Source organism: Bidens hawaiensis, unplaced genomic scaffold (genome assembly GCF_021521415.1).
Source record: "Bidens hawaiensis isolate Kalapana, Puna unplaced genomic scaffold, B.hawaiensis_p1.1 tig00022287_1, whole genome shotgun sequence".
Classification (NCBI taxonomy): domain Eukaryota; kingdom Viridiplantae; phylum Streptophyta; class Magnoliopsida; order Asterales; family Asteraceae; genus Bidens; species Bidens hawaiensis.
Window position 1 is genome coordinate 376,386 of NW_027493456.1, and position 16,064 is coordinate 392,449.

The 16,064-nt window shown below is 34.7% G+C and overlaps 1 protein-coding gene and 1 pseudogene across 2 annotated transcripts; both read right to left on the minus strand.

The window, feature by feature from the left end:
• Positions 1-2,452: 2,452 nt before the first annotated feature.
• LOC143565119 (O-methyltransferase 1, chloroplastic-like) lies at positions 2,453-5,338 on the minus strand. Its single transcript, XM_077052192.1, has 7 exons — positions 5,065-5,338; positions 4,375-4,532; positions 4,164-4,284; positions 3,971-4,095; positions 3,190-3,318; positions 2,759-2,923; positions 2,453-2,675 (listed from the first exon to the last, which is right to left on the minus strand). The coding sequence occupies exons 1-7, from the start codon at positions 5,255-5,257 to the stop codon at positions 2,604-2,606; spliced, it is 963 nt and encodes a 320-aa protein (XP_076908307.1). The 5' UTR covers positions 5,258-5,338; the 3' UTR covers positions 2,453-2,603.
• Positions 5,339-8,058: 2,720 nt separating this feature from the next.
• On the minus strand, positions 8,059-15,480 carry LOC143565131 (transportin MOS14-like; annotated as a pseudogene). Its single transcript, XR_013141001.1, has 27 exons — positions 15,328-15,480; positions 13,538-13,615; positions 13,344-13,406; positions 13,214-13,260; positions 13,001-13,147; positions 12,793-12,924; positions 12,151-12,191; positions 11,951-12,042; positions 11,734-11,861; positions 11,594-11,669; positions 11,381-11,501; positions 11,210-11,309; positions 11,042-11,123; positions 10,884-10,966; positions 10,614-10,733; positions 10,482-10,533; positions 10,237-10,392; positions 10,033-10,156; positions 9,880-9,961; positions 9,705-9,793; positions 9,558-9,632; positions 9,438-9,492; positions 9,225-9,344; positions 9,072-9,164; positions 8,846-8,991; positions 8,580-8,757; positions 8,059-8,510 (listed from the first exon to the last, which is right to left on the minus strand). The product of XR_013141001.1 is annotated as a transportin MOS14-like (transcript).
• Between the last annotated feature and the right edge of the window lie 584 nt (positions 15,481-16,064).

The following is a 16,064-nucleotide window of genomic DNA, read 5'->3' on the forward strand; positions in this document are numbered from 1 at the left end:
GGGGGAAATGGAGTATGAAGCGGGCTTGTATGAAGACGAGGTCAATGAAGGACACACTCAACCAATGACCGATGAAGAAGCCGCGTACGACGATTACCTAAGAAATAGCTCGGGATCGGGTAGCGAAGAAAATTAGTTAAAGAAACAGCAAACATGGAGGCAAATCATGAGTAAGAAACAGCAAGTTGTTCATGTAATCGTGTCTAAGCATTCTTTTTCCTAATATGTGCTCTTATTTACTTGTTGATTTGGATTTTTCTAATTTAGTTAAAGAAACAGCAAACATGGAGGCAAATCATGAACAAACTGCGATTGGGAACAACAGGAGCATCTGCTAGTTCACGATTTAATGTTTGTATTTTTGAGTTAAATCATGAACAACAGTTCTTGGCAGAGATTTCTTCAGTGTTAATGATTTAATGTTTGTATTTTTGAGTTACGAATATGCGATAACGATTTAATGTTTGTATTTTTAATGTAAAAACTATAAATGAAAGTTATGTGTTTTTAATCTTTGGTTTGTTGAAAACACATTCACCAACACACACTCATACTCATCTTCCAAGCAAAGAACCCTAACAACAAAAGCAAAGAATGGCTTCGGTCAGTCCGTTTTGCCTTGTAGTTACCGGTTTGTTTATTATGTGAAAAAATAATGGTCTTCATTAAGTACAAAATATAAAAAACAAATATTCGTATTTGAAACCGCGAAATTTAAAAAAAAAAACCGGTTAATAAAAAAACCGGTTTATTAACCGGTTCTAACCGGTTTCTAAACCGGTCCTAACCGGTTAGACCGGTTAGGGTTTTGACAGCAAAAAACCGGTTATTAACCGGTCCGGTTATTAACCGAACCGGTTTTTTTCCAGGCCAAAAAAAACCGGTCCGGTTAATAACCGAACCGGTTATTTTAAAAAAACCGGTTTGTGCACCTCTAGCTAAGACATTGGTTGTTAACATTGATGTCTCGAGTTAACATTTGTACTTTGAGCTATTATATTTTCACAAAAGCCCAAACCATGTATCCAAACCGTTAGTAACGGTTTGGTTTGGTTTTAATTTGTAACAGTTTGGTTTCGATTGTTGAAATGTATAGATGCATAAATATATAATGAAATTTCAGCATAAATAGAAGATAATGTGGTTGGAAGATTTTTGTGACAAATATGATATTAATGTGGTTGATATGAAAGGCGAGCATGTTGACCTGAAAGGCGAGTATGTTGACATGAAATGTCGAAGAAAGAAGACTGGCATCACCGATCGTCACTGTTATGTGGTTAATAATTTCACCATTATGTGGTTAATAATTGATTTCTAATGACGTTTTTTTTATAATTGTATCGTGTTTTTATTATGTGATGAACCTTATCCGAATTTTGTTACATCTGACCCTGTGAAAGAAAAAAATATGTTTTGCGTCCCTGTGGTTTAGATGTGAGAGAAGTAGGTCTAAAAATCAAAATGGGAAGGTTGGACCCTTTTACTTTTCTGAATGACCCCACCTTTTAAGATTGTACTTTTTGTCACTGTGCTGTAGTAAATTTCAGTTTGCTCCCTTTGGATTTAATACCCTTCAATATTTAAATGAAATGAATTTTTTTAACTTAACCCACCAAGTTTATAGAAATATCCTTTTTGGCCCTTAAAACTTTATATTTATAAAAAAAAATATTTTAAGCAAAGGAGGCCGAAACGTCAACCCAAAACTTATAAAAAAACTATTTTTTATAACTTTTTTAACCGAACGAGGCCCAAACTTCAACTCGAAACTTATCAAAACTTCATTTTTTAACCGAACGAGACCGAAACATCAAACCGAAACTTTATAAAAACTAATTTTTTATTACCTTTTTAACCGAATGAGACCCAAACTTCAACCCGAAACTTATCAAGACCGAGAATACAAAAATATCCAATATATTTAATGAAACATTCATTTATATAATAAAAACTATCACCGAACGTCGAACCGACCCGTTTATCGGTTCGGGTTTTTGTTGGTGTGGTTCGGGGACTACCGCCTTTCGTTGACTACCATTTAGAGTGGCCTTGCTAGGCGTACAAGCCTCGGATCACAAAGGATAACTTGAATTCCATCGGTGGTTGACTTGATTAGAGTGAATTGATGCTCGGTGATGGCAATCAGCGATGGTGACGGAGCTCGGTGATGATGATGGTGAACCGGAGACTGTGATGGTGATGGTTGGTGAACCCGAGATGGTGATGGTAATCGGTGATGGTTTATATAGGTGAAGATGAAGGATGAAGAAGAGGTTAGGGAAGAAGATAAGCAGAGGGGTGTAAAAGGCCATTTAAAAGCAATGCACCCCGTGGAAAAAGTTTTTGGATCCGTCACTGGCCGGAAATCAAAGTTGTCTAGGAAATAGGGTTTATCTGAGGCATTAAATTTGAAATTTTTTTCCTTAATATATGTTGAAGGAAAAACAAGAGGAAAAAATCTGTTGAATTCATTTGTAACTCGATATATTTTTACGGTACAAAATAGGGTGAATGTTATTCATATAATGTAACAAAGATCAATAACAGTCATCTATGGTGGCTGCAAAATACACTAACCGCGAATTATGTGTTTGAATTGGCTAGAGCTCCTCAAATCCATCTTCATCACCTTCTTCCTCCACCCTCTGAAATTCTCTCCTCCAAATCTCCATCTGTCCACATACGTAAATTGTAGCGTTAAAACTTATATGTTTTTAGTATTTGCATTTTATTTTGAATTAAAGTGTCATCTCACCTCAGCGTCAGAAAATCTCAGGTGTTCTGCAACAAAAAGCACGCAATCCGAGTCTCCAACGACACGTTCTTGACCAAGGTTTTTTGCAGCCTCATCATACCCTATTATTCGCACCCGAAAGCCATAGCTCATGAAAATATCATCCATCCACTTCTCCACGGTAGACTGTAAAGAAACTGTTAAATGGTGTATACTAGATGCACCAAAGAAACCTTATAATTTATTATTGCAACGATCTCGTTTCTATACTCGTCATTATTTAAAAATTCATAAATAACTGTTTGTGGGTCAACCGAGCTGACCAGTTGACCCGAATTAAAGAATTACATGATTCAATCAGAACATGTCTTGACCCATTACCCAACCTTATTGACCAGCCAATCTTGTCACCTCTAGTAAAAACGGATATCAGAGATAGAGTGTGTACTAACCTTGACCCCGATTTGGGTTTCGGTCAACCACAATGGAAATTCACCCAAGAACAAGCATCCCTTCATGGCTAAACTACTAACCATAAACAGAATCTCTTTAAAACTAGCTAAATTTGTGACGGGAAACCCCTACAGACCAAACAAGTAAGATGTTCGTTAGGATGATTAATCTTTTCAATTTACGAGTCTCGTTTACATGAAGCTCCAGTTAGTAAACACATTATTCCTAGGCTTGTAAACGAATCAAAACTTTGTTTATGTTCGTTCATTTAATAAACGCACAAACATGAACATGAACATAAAGTTTGTGTTCATCTAATTAAGCGAATGAGCATAAATACATGTTTCGTTCATTCATTTATGTTCGTGAAAGTTCGTTTATGCTCGTATATTTATATCCGCTTATGTTCGTTTTTGGGTGAAACTTTAAATGCATCATCTACTTAATGTTGTATATTTATTCGTTTGTGTTCATTTATGTTCATTTATATTTGTTCGTTTGTGTTCATTTAAGTGTGTTCATTTACCTTTGTTCAATATGTTCATATATTTTTGTGAACTGTTCGTTTAGATTTTAAATAAACAAACATAAACGAACACACACATGTTCGCTTTTTAAACGAATAAACATTAACACAAATATTTGTCTGATTAGTTGCTTGTTTTGGTTCGTTTACAGGATTTATTCCACATCTCATCTACTTGACGTGAGAAAAAAATGACAATCAAGAACCAAGAATGCACAAAAATGCTATAAAAAATGAAGGAGACGTTTGCTAACCTGGAACTCCCATATACTTGGCCTGCTGCCATTAAACCCTTTATCACATAAAAGTTGTTGTATATCAGAGGACTCCATAGGAACATGACGAAGCAGGCAGCTTCTTGGAATTTTAGCACCGACATCTAACAATTTCTTGATTTTTAAAATCGACTTCAAGAATGTAGTGAAAACTTTATTAAAAGTTACGAACCTTGGAGCTTTTGAGATGCTGTCTTAAACACTGCTTGCGGTGATACATCATAGATTACAGTTGCAGAAGGCCATTTGAGTCGATAAGCCCTAGTATCCATTCCATCTGTAAACAAAACAACCTGCAGAGACGCACGAAGACACACCAGAAAGCTTCATAATTCAGTAAATTAATAAGCAATTTTTTAAGTATTGAATAGACATTTATATACCTGTTTAGCTCCATCGACGCCCTTAGTTGCACTAAGCAACTGGTCATCGATAAATCTAGTGCCGATGCAGTAATGGTGCAACTTCTGATCCAAATTTCTATCTAACTCAAGATCAGGAGGTGCAAAGCAGCCAGCGTATGGATCGACGAAAAGAGGCTCTACATTACAAAGCCCAAAAGTAAACGAATTGAAAAAAAGTAGGATAAATGAGTGTTTACAAGACTTTCAACGAATGCGTTTAAGAGGTTCATGTGTGTTACCCAATGTTTTAAAAACCGGTATTTTACTTGTACCGGATTGAGCTAAGTAGTACAACCGGGTGAACCGGAAGGTTCAACCGGTTGAATACTTTACCTTATAATTTTCTATAGATGCAACTTCAACTCCAAAATTAACCCAAAAGTAAATAATTTCATAACAAAATATTAAAAAAATAATACAAAAGCACTCAATTTTAAAAAAATAGTCATAAAGTTTACTCTTGTTGGGTTAAAAGTAATTTTGAAAAAATATGGGCCGCAAATATAAAAAATTTCTCATACTTCAAAACCGGTTTGCCGGTAAAAACTGATATTTTAGAAAAATATCGCCGGTACGATGTTCTAGCAAACCGGCCAAAATACCTGGCTCAAAATACCGGCATGCTGTACGAAATCCGGTTTGAACCGGTTTTTAAAACACTGGTGTTACCTGATCGGAGGGATTCTTGGAAACGATAGGAAGCGCGAGTAATAGCGGATTGGAAGAAAGGGTGGGCGTGGCCATTGTCTTGGTGGAAGTTGGTTTTAGCTGTAATTTTGAAGTGGTAATTTCTGCTCTTACTTTGATTTGAAACAGGAAAGGGTGATTGAATGATAACCGGAATTGCCAGAGCTCGTACCATGAGAGCTTGATAATCTGTTTGCTATCTGGTTAAGTGACAAAGGCGAATTCAGTTGCATAAACCTTGATAATACATTCCTGTTCCCGACATTCTTTCTGCAACACTGGATTCAGCTATTTTGGTATTAACACATACATCATTTCAAGATTTTATGCCCATGGCTTCTTGAATCTTGATAACATAGAGAGTTTTTCACTAGATTTTTTTTTAGTTTTTCGTTAAATGAAAATAAAAATATACGAGTTAACGATAATATGAAACTAATACATTACTTTAGTAAAATATACCATATTGAAATGGCATACTTCAAGATTCGGATGCCGAAACAACGAATGCATTTTATGCTAGTTTTAAAATACCGAGAATCTGTTATTTCAATAATAGGCAATGCTTCACCATCACCGAGAAGCTTTGAAGTTTAAACATCATATATCTTGTTAAAACATAAAATCTATGATATTTATACAAAGCACAATTTTTATTTACCTGGTAAAAGTCTGTTCGAGATTTACTCACTATTTAAAGCTTAGTGTAACGTTCATATGAAAATTCTTGTTAACGGATGAATGATAGTGAATAACACTCGTTGAAGGTTTGCTAGACAAATCCTATTAAACCGCATCTTTGATGGCGTCTATAAGATAACTGCAAGTTAAAGTAAGTAGAATTGAGATATTGTTTATGTATGTAAAAACAATCTATGAATATAATTGGAGCAATGTTATTTGATATACAACATACATATTTCCATCTTTATCAGTTTTCTTCACTAGCATAGTGCAGAGTTTCTTTTATGAAATAATGCAGATTTATTTGTTTCATATATGCATATGTATTTTTTTTATGTGATTTGTTTTAGTCTCTTAATTCTTCCTTTTTTGAGCTCATTTTGATTGTACATGATGTTACTAAATTGTATGTAATTGTAGACTAAATTACAAATTTTGTCCTTTAAACATGGATCAATTATGGATTGGATGCTTTAAAAAGTTCACTTTCACTCGTTGTCCTTGGTTCGGCGAAGTGCCTTGGTTTTTGGTCATTATCTTACCTTTTTAAGTAAATTTTATTATCTTACTTTAGATGTTCTAGGATTAAAAATAGGGTAAATTTTATCTAAAATTAATATTATTTTTTAAGCATAATATAATACATGGTGCTAAGGACGAGCAATTTTGAACATGATACCGGTATATCGATAATATCATTACCGTATTTGGTTTATACTTTCACTCATTCATGTTGAAAATTTGATGAAATTATAATGTCTAGAAATTAATACTGGAAACAAACGATTGAGTCAGTGAGCTTGTTTACATTTTAGGCATTGAAGTTTTTAGACAAAAACAAATGACCACAGTCAACTGTGGTTGTAATTCATCAACAATTGTGCAATAATCAAAGTCAAATTGTGTTAGTTTTGAAATCCGAAATTAGTATTTAATAATAATATCTATCTAGGGCAATCATCATCATAATAATAATATTATTAGAGTCAAAGAGTGGTGAAAGGACATTGAGAATGAAGTCGGAGGATAAATAAAACCTTTAATGGTGCTGACACTGCAAAGCCACTGCTGAGAATACTGAATACGGAATGAGGATGATGGAGTTTCAGACTTCAACCAGTTAATCCCAATATCAAATATGAATATGAATATGAAATATTATTAGAATGTAAATAAAACTTAGACAGAGGAAAATATCTTTAGTTGCTTTTAAAAATGGATTTAATTTGATAATGTGCCCGGTATGTGGGGATGGTGGAGCATGTATTTGTTTCGTGTGGTCAGGTTTGGCACCACTGCGACCTGTGTTGTAAAAACTGACAGTCGTTAATCGGGCGGTGGGAGGGAACAAATAATTAATCGGGATTAATTGGATCAGACTTTAATGTATATTTCTCAGTTTTATATATACACGCACGCATTTTTATGTAATTTTCAGTTTTATACGCACACAAACATATTTTGGCCGGAAATTGATCCGAATCTCGCCGAAAACCGTCGATTTTGGCCGGATTTGACCATTGGCCGACTAGCCCAAAATTAATCAGTGAAGTGGGGACTAACGATTAATCGGTGTCTAGCCGGGATTTTTGCGACACTGACTATGACATATTATTTCATTATGGTGTAAAGTACCGTCGGTATATGCATTTGAGGTTCAGGATTTGATGGAAATTCACAAGTTCATGGGGCCACCTAAGCAAAGAGTGACGGCATTCCATGCGGTTTGTTTGGTGACAGTATGGGTTTTATAGAATGCTAGGAATGATTTGGTATTTAATGGGAAACCTGTTCAGTTGAACAATTTGGTTGGAGAGTTCAAGTCTCTTGGCTTTATATGGACCAAGAGTCGGTTAAAGGATTAGTTTCTCTTGAGAGGATTAACATGATTTTAACTAGTAATCATGTAGTATGTTTGTTTTGTGTGATTTATCATGTCTAGCTTTGCCTACCATTTGTAATTTGGTGGTGTTAAATATCATGTCTAGCTTTGCCTACCATTTAAAAAATATACTTTTTAGTTGGCCCATAAAAAAAAACAATGTTTCCATACTATATTCAATTTTCAATATACATGATCTTTTCATACATTACATAGAATTAGATTTGTGTGGAAAGTTATTTTTTTCACATTTCCTCAAATGCCACCAAATGCCACGTCACCTTTTTCTCATTCTTCCCACATTCAACAATTTAATTTTCTTTAAAATTAAATTAATTGCAAAACAATTTATAACTAAAAAAATAAAAATTACTCACTCGAAAAAACATATATGGGTTTATTAAACCAAAGTAATAATAATAATAATTAAGGCTCAACCAAAATTTTAAAGAAAAAAGAAAATACAACAATTATACACCACACCACCCATCCATCCATCCCAAGATGCCAAGAAAAATTGTAGTAATTCACAAAGAGAAGTATAGGCACAAAAAATGACCTTTTCCCCCACAATGATATAACTCTATGATACATAGACCATATTCAACTCAAGTGGCCTTAATGCTTCTTGAACAATCTCTTGAACCGTGTGATTCCGTCTACAAACCTCTGAAAGCTCTTCAATTGGATTTGTCAAACCCTTGATATCTACACCCGATGCTGCATCTGATAACGCCTGCAAAAATCTTGTTTTCTCCACATCCGTGGCTGCAGTAGGTGGAATTAAAGACACGCCTTCCTTAGCCCACTCTAGAGCTTTAACCCCGTACGCTCGTGATAACGCCAGCAGGGCATACGCCACCTATCGTAACGACACGTTTTATAAATAAAAAAAAATACACGATTAAAAAAACATGTAACTATGTTTTACCGTTTCTAGTCTTGAACTTGGGAGAGCCCCGGTTGCAGCAGCGATTAATATCCTGGTAAGACTCGCACCTCGAGGCACTATAACACTATCCCGTATGGATATAAATGGTTGTCCTTGACTCGATTTTCCCAAGTCAAATATGTCGGATAAGAAACTTAGTATAGAATTCGACGCCTCCCTGCATGTGTTAAATATTTTTTTTATTGCAACGTATTGTCAATAAACCATATATTTAAATTAATTAAACTAAAAACAAATTAATAAACCTGTGTTGCACTGTGATTCCAATCATCGAGCATTCCACTAAGGATGGGAATACAGGAGACGGGAATAGTAAATGCGGGCAATACCGGATGCATCTTGATGCCAACAAAAAACAATCATCTGCTATATCAGGTCGCAAAGTGAAGTCCTAAAGATAATTATACAAATAATTCAATATTATATTAGCTGTTAATGTTTATTTATATATTTTTTGGGATGAAACTAAACCTGGATTTTTGTAAGCAAAATTGCGGTATTGCTAAATAGAGATTCGATCAACACTTTCAAGTAGTCAGCACAAGAAGGATCAGATCCAAATATCTGCAAGCATAATTACCTTTTTAATTTCTTTTTAAATATTAGATTAAAGATGAATCGTACCTTTATAACTTCACTAGAGAGATATAAGAAACATGGTTGATGGTGTTCTTTATATAGCCCTTGTATCGCTTCAAGCATTGCTCCAATTGTAACTCCCATAAACCTTTTAGATGTTCTCACCTTCATAACACCATTTATTTATTCCATGCAACATTATATATTAGCATGAAATATAAGTATAGCTTAATAAAACATATAGCTTGAAGTACTCACAGCATGTTTACATGCCCGACATAGTGATTCCATTGTCCGCGTGTCCCAAGCACGACTGCACATTTCATCATTCATAAATTTGTATTTTGAAACTTAAACGCGAAGTTTAGAAATACTTACATATCAAAGATGGCTTTGAAAAGTGGCCAAAGTCTTTGAATTGCATCAGCAACGGCTTCTGGATTATTTACATATCTGCAAATGTTTCATTATTTCAAATTTTTATAGCTCCGGTGGAAAACCTAAACAAAGACATTGTTTTGGTACCTAAATATATTTGCAAGTCGATCAATATGAACACTGATTTCACGTGCAGGTTTTTGACCCAATACCAAAGGACCCTGATTGATCACTTCCTGCTCAAAACACATAACTCAATTAGAGGCTTATTAGCGGTCAATTCGGGTTATGAGTTCTCTCTAACGAGTCAAAATGGTCAAACCTGTAAAGGTGCAACTACAGGTATGCAAAGTGCCTCGAGGGCTTTCTTAGCCTGGTCTGGAGGAAGCTCAGTGATAACTATACTGCAACAAAAACCTTATAAGAACGTTAACTAAACAAAAGCTATTGATATTTTGCAAGATTGTAGTGGTACCTTAAGGCTTCAACCAGATGCAAAGAATCTTGAGCTGCTACTTTAAATGAACCTTCACTGCTCATTGCCATTTGATATATTTGAAAAAGCCCATCTATAGATCCGCACAGTTTTTTTCCACAGTCTGATTGAATAACATTAATCTTTTGTTATTAACAATTTTGGATTTTGGACGAATACATGATATTATAAGTTGATATATACCATAACAGATGTGTCTGAAAGCTAAGGCAGCTGCTGCAGCAGAATCTTCAGACATACTCATACCAGCAACAAGAACATCAATAACCGAAGGCAAAAACGAGAGTCCAGTTGGCGCAGCATCAAGCCATTTAGAATAAGCTCCAACAGTCAAGCATACTAGAAAATAAAAAATGACAATAATCATAGCTATGTTAAACTGTTAATTACATCATGTTATGAATAAAGTAAAAAATAACATATGTAACCTGTTTGAAGTAGTAATGGTTGATGAGGAAGTTTTGGTAGCAACGACATAATCTGTCCAGATCAATCGAAACAAGTTATTGAATGGCTAGGCATAAATAAATTTCAAAGTCAACATGAGGTCAAAAGACTACCTGGGGCATTACTTCTGACTCAGTGACGGGAACAAGATCTGAAATGGCCCTGATGCAATATAGTTGAGCCTCTGAAGGTCGCCAATCCATCATATCACCATTTTGGGGCCCACTTAGAGCCTAAAAATAATTATTAAACACTATTAGAACTAATATAACTCAATTAAAAAGGTAAACTTTCTTCTAATAACATCTTTAAGTAACTGTCATTATTTCATAGATTAAATATCCGCTTGTGAAGAAGTTACTAAGATTATGTTAATATTGTACCTCGACAAGCTTCATGTATAGAATTTTAAGTGTTGTTTCACCTCCTAAAACTAATGCAGCATCAATTAAAACATCCGCAACAGCTACAAATAAATTACTATACTATGTCAGTAATACAATTAACATACTTTTAGAAATATTAATCCAAAAATGAATACCATATCTTGTCTGTTTGAAATCCTTCTGGTCCTCTTTTGAAAGTTCCGAGTAATCCTGAGGATACTGAACTCTGCAACTAACCTGTAACAAACAAAAATGCAATGTGGTTATAATATATAAATTTCTCACTAAATATATACACAGATAATTTTTTTTAAATAACTCACAAGGGACACAAGTGTTTCATATATTGAACGGAAAACCTGCACCCGTCTGTTTCTCTCGGCCTCAATTAATGATTCATTACCAAGTGATGCATACGATTCCCTGCAAAAGAATAATATTTGTAGCAAAGGTTTGGTATTATAAAATGGTGAGAACATGAAAAAAGCACTCACCTTTCTATCAAGCAAATTTGAAGATTGTGCCAAAAATTAAATGTCATGGAAGCAATATCATATTCTGGATGTGCAGCAACTTCTAGTAATGCATGAACAATCATCATGGATTCGTCTGAACCTGTACATAAAGTCAAGGTTAAAATTAAAGTTCTAAAGCAAGATGAGTAAATATTTTTTTCAATATATAGAAGGAATAATCAAGTATCATACCAGTTGCAATCAATTCAACATAGGAATCACCCATATCAGCAAATAATCGAGCAATGGCCTTAACATCTTCCTCGTCCTAAACCAAATTTTTAAAAGAATCAAATTAACAAGAAAATGAATCAATATGGAAAAACGAGTACCTTTGAAGAATCTCTAAGTCGTGGCTTCAGATTCATAACTTGAGGCACAATAATTTGAATTAACGGCATCTGAACAGAAAACCCATCCAAATTTCTTGCTGACGTGTAATGTATTAGTTCAGAAATGACTGTAAATATAACATTACAAACAAGTGAACCATCAACTCAACAAACACATGTAAAATAATATGCATTTTGCTAATTTGTTGTACAATACCATTCACAGCTGCCTCTGAAAGCACATCAGAAGTTAAGCTAGAGAGAGCTGTTAGCACCAATGAGTGTGTAGCAAGAACAGATGCAGGGATCCTGTAGGCAACATAGTCAACACCACATGCTCAAACAAAAGAATATGAACAAACAATTATGATTATAATAATGATAGTTGTGAATTGTGATTATCAAAGACAAATGTACCTATGCCTTAGCCGAAGCCAAGATGCAAAAGCCTCCAAAGCCTGAATGCCATTTTATGTTTAGAACTTAGAATGTCACGTATCAAAAACAGTGATAAGAAACAAGTTAATTAACGATTTACAACTAAAAAATATAGTGGGCGTTTAATTGCAAAGAATAGCAAAATTTAGAACAAATGTAGAATTATGATCAGTAGAAATGAACAATAAGACCAAGAAAATAAAAATTATGAATGTTTGATGTGTAACATGAGTATAATCGCTTTCAATAGACAATATGAATGCAAGATTAGTAGAGACAATATAGACTAGAATGATGGTTAAAGGAACATATGATTGTTTGGAAGTTATTACAGTTTACCAGAATCTCCTATGTTTAAAATAACAAGGCACGCTTCTTTTGTAAACAACTTTTAACTTGTTTATAAACCATAATTCATATAAAAAGCACCTTAACATACGTTATATTAGCTAAAACACTAACGTATCAAGTTTAGACCAAAATCAATGCAAATAAAAGTACAAAGGACCAAAATGAAAGGCATAAAATTTAGGGTTATAAAACTATAATGCTAAGGATAAAAAAATGTTACTTAATGAAAAGAAAAAACATAAAAAATAATAAAATAAGTCAGAATCTCACCTGTTCTTTTAATTCTGGAATATTTAAGCATGCACTCAAAATACCAAGAGCAACATCCATTGTAGAAACAAGTTCATCTTCAAATTTCCGGCGTCTATCAGGACGCGCGGCTATCTTGTAATTAAAAACTTCCTGATTTCAAATATACATTAAAATCTGATGATAGCCTTTATGACATTAAAATATCCAGATAGAAGTATGTGTGTACCTCCGGTAAGACTCTGAGTAATTCCAAGAAACTTGGAACAATATCAGGATGCGAATTCATTTCATCTCTAAGCCAATTCATTATGCCACCATCTCCCCAATCTTCAGCAGAAACTTGAACAGCCAATGCAGCAATAGCAAGACTAATCTATATAACACATGCAAGTCAGCACACAGTGTGTGTGCTTATGTAATAACAAGTTGTTAGCATTACCTGTGTTCTAACTTAGGTGGGCCCTTGTGAAATTTTTTCAATAGGTTCTGCAGTTGAAATTTAAAACACTAACTGTCAAACCAAACCATTAAAATATTTAATAAAAGTAAAGGTAGAGATGTTGACTCACATTTAATGAATCTCGTAGTGGACGAAACGCTTCAGAAGGCAATTCTTCAAAATCTCGTTGCACCTATTAACGTAAATAAATATTTAGTATGAAAGTTAGATGTGAAAACTCAAAAGTTAAAGTTTGAAAATAGTATATAAAACTACCTTACATGATTAAAAAGGGCAAGTAAAGATGAATGAAATTATATTTACCTTGCTTCTGAGAGTTTGTGAGCAAAAAATTAGAGTCTCTACGTTGCTACTTGCATCATGAAGCAAATTATCAGAAACCTACACAAAATTGAATAAATTTTTTACTTATTTTTGTTTAACTTTAGTTGACAAGTTAAAGTAAAATATGAACAGATCCCATGTTGTTAAAAGCCTTCGGGCGTGCGCCTAGGCCCTCAGCCAGGGCGAGGCACAAGAAAAGCGCCTTGTTGCCATTCAGGCCCTTTGGCGACCTTCAAACGAGATTTGGGCCTAGCAAGGTTTTGGCCGATACAATAAGAACTGCTTACTTATATCATGATGTGAGACAAACGTGGCAAAATCCTAAAAATTCAGGTTAAATTTTGCAACCTATGGGCAAACTGGTCTGAAGCATCAAAAAATGTCCTACAACCAGCCTAAACAAGCCTAAAACATGCCCCACCCCCAAAAAAAAAGTATTTTATGCTATGTGGCTTGCTTATTTCAGCCCTTGCTTTTTAAGCGCCTTGTGTTAAACTGGATTAACTTGTTGACCAATGTGAATCATCGAACAAGTCAGGAGGTGCAAGGTGCACGCATGTTTATTATGGTTCTTAGGGGCGAAGCCCCTAAGCAATAGGGATCCAAGGGAGCAACGCCCCCTTGACAGGGGGTCCAGGGCACACCCCCGGAAGCAGGGTCCAAGGGGGCAGCAGCTCCTGGCTGGGGTCAAGCTGTCAACCAGGAAAATTTTTATTTTGACAATAGCTGCTTCATTAAAATTCATTAGAATCTTAATATTCGGAATCGTCACATATTAAATTTGTAATTAAAAATTGGGAGCAAATTTAGCGAATAACTGTAACCGACAGTTTCCAACCCTAATCCCACCTATACGATCTGATCGTCAGGCGCTTATCACGAAACTTCCCAACACCTTGCTCCTAGGCCCAAGGCTCACCCTTTGCGCCTTACGCCTCTAACAACTATGAACAGATCTAGGATCATTATTATTATTAATATTTATCAGGCACATGTCACAAATGTTAACTTATCTGATTATATTGTAACCGACCACGAGACTCCACTAAGCAACCCTCATCACATAAAACTTTAGTTAATAGAAAACCTAGATTCTTAAACTAAGAAATTCATCTACCTGTAGAACTACAACAGTAAAGCTTATTACTAACATGTAAAATTGGGGGCAAACTTAATTAATTTTGAATTACAAAGTGGATAACTGTAACTGACAGTTTCCAACCCTAATCTCACTTATACGTCAGGCGTTTATCACGAAACTTCCCAACACCTTGCGCCTAGGCACAATGCTGCTCACCCTTTGCACCTTACGCGTCTAACAACTATGAAAACTCTAGGACTATTATTATCATTATTATTATCAGGCACCTGTCACAAATGTTAACTTATCTGATTATACTTTAACCAACCACAAGACTCTACTTACTAAGCAACAGTAAAGCTTATTATCATTAACATGTAAAAATTGAAAGCTTCTAGCCCTAACTTCAATCAATATTTGACCTAAACCTAAGTGATTAATATTCACACAGTCATTAATTAATCAAATCAATACAGACTGAATTATACCTGTTAACATGAAATTAATAATATCTATCATACATATACACAGATTGAAGTGAAATAAACTGAACATGTAAAATTCAAATCAATATATTAAACCAGAACCTAAGTGAGTATTTTAAAACTAATAAATACAGCTTGGATACCTATTAACAGTTAAATTAAATTAAAAAATAATTGAGCATAGAGATTGAATTGAAATGAACCTGCCAAGCATCGAGTGTGCGTTGGAAGTTTTGAAGCCATTGATCAGCTTGAGATCGAACGGCGTCGTCTGGATGATGATACAGTGCGTTCAAGGCTTCCTTCACAATGTCTCGTGCGAAGTCATCAATCCACAATTCAATTGGAATCAATCTCTAGGTTTTGATTTGTGTGTATATATATATATAATATAAATTATTACAATGTATAATTTATATAATATGTGTGTTAGCACCCGTGTTCTAGGGTTCTAAGTAAGTAATAATCAGCCGTCGTGTAGATCTGGTCTGTGTGTGTGTGTGTGTGTGTGTTTCCGTGCTTTGATAATCGGTCAATCGTCAAGTTCAAGTTCAAATTTTCCTACGGGTCGGGTTAAGGGTTGAATTCTAATCTTTATTTTATTTAGAGAAATCTGCTATTTGCCCCTGGTTTATATCGTCGCGAGATGGGTTAACCACTGAAAAGGATTTTGCGAACTTTGGGCCACTGTGAAATTTGGGCGGATCAGTCTGTGCCCTTGCCGTCAGTTGACCGTGAGTTGATTGACCAAAAACGTTGAAATTACCATTTTACCCCTGAGCCTATAATTAATATTAAAACTTATGTTCTAAAATCATGTAGACAGTGGGGTTCGAACCCGCGACCTTTGGTATAACAACAAACAACACCAACCATTTTAACTGAACTAACCTTTGATATATCTATACAATATGTATATTCCTCACTTTGTTTAAGAATT

Excerpts from the sequence above, each read along its gene's own strand:
- LOC143565119 (XM_077052192.1), bottom strand. The coding sequence starts at position 5,257 with ATGGTACGAGCTCTGGCAATTCCGGTTATCATTCAATCACCCTTTCCT. Across the intron at positions 4,285-4,374 it reads GCGTCGATGGAGCTAAACAG|GTTGTTTTGTTTACAGATGG; the intron begins GTATATAAATGT and ends GCGTCTCTGCAG. Across the intron at positions 3,319-3,970 it reads CAAGTATATGGGAGTTCCAG|GGGTTTCCCGTCACAAATTT; the intron begins GTTAGCAAACGT and ends TTTGGTCTGTAG.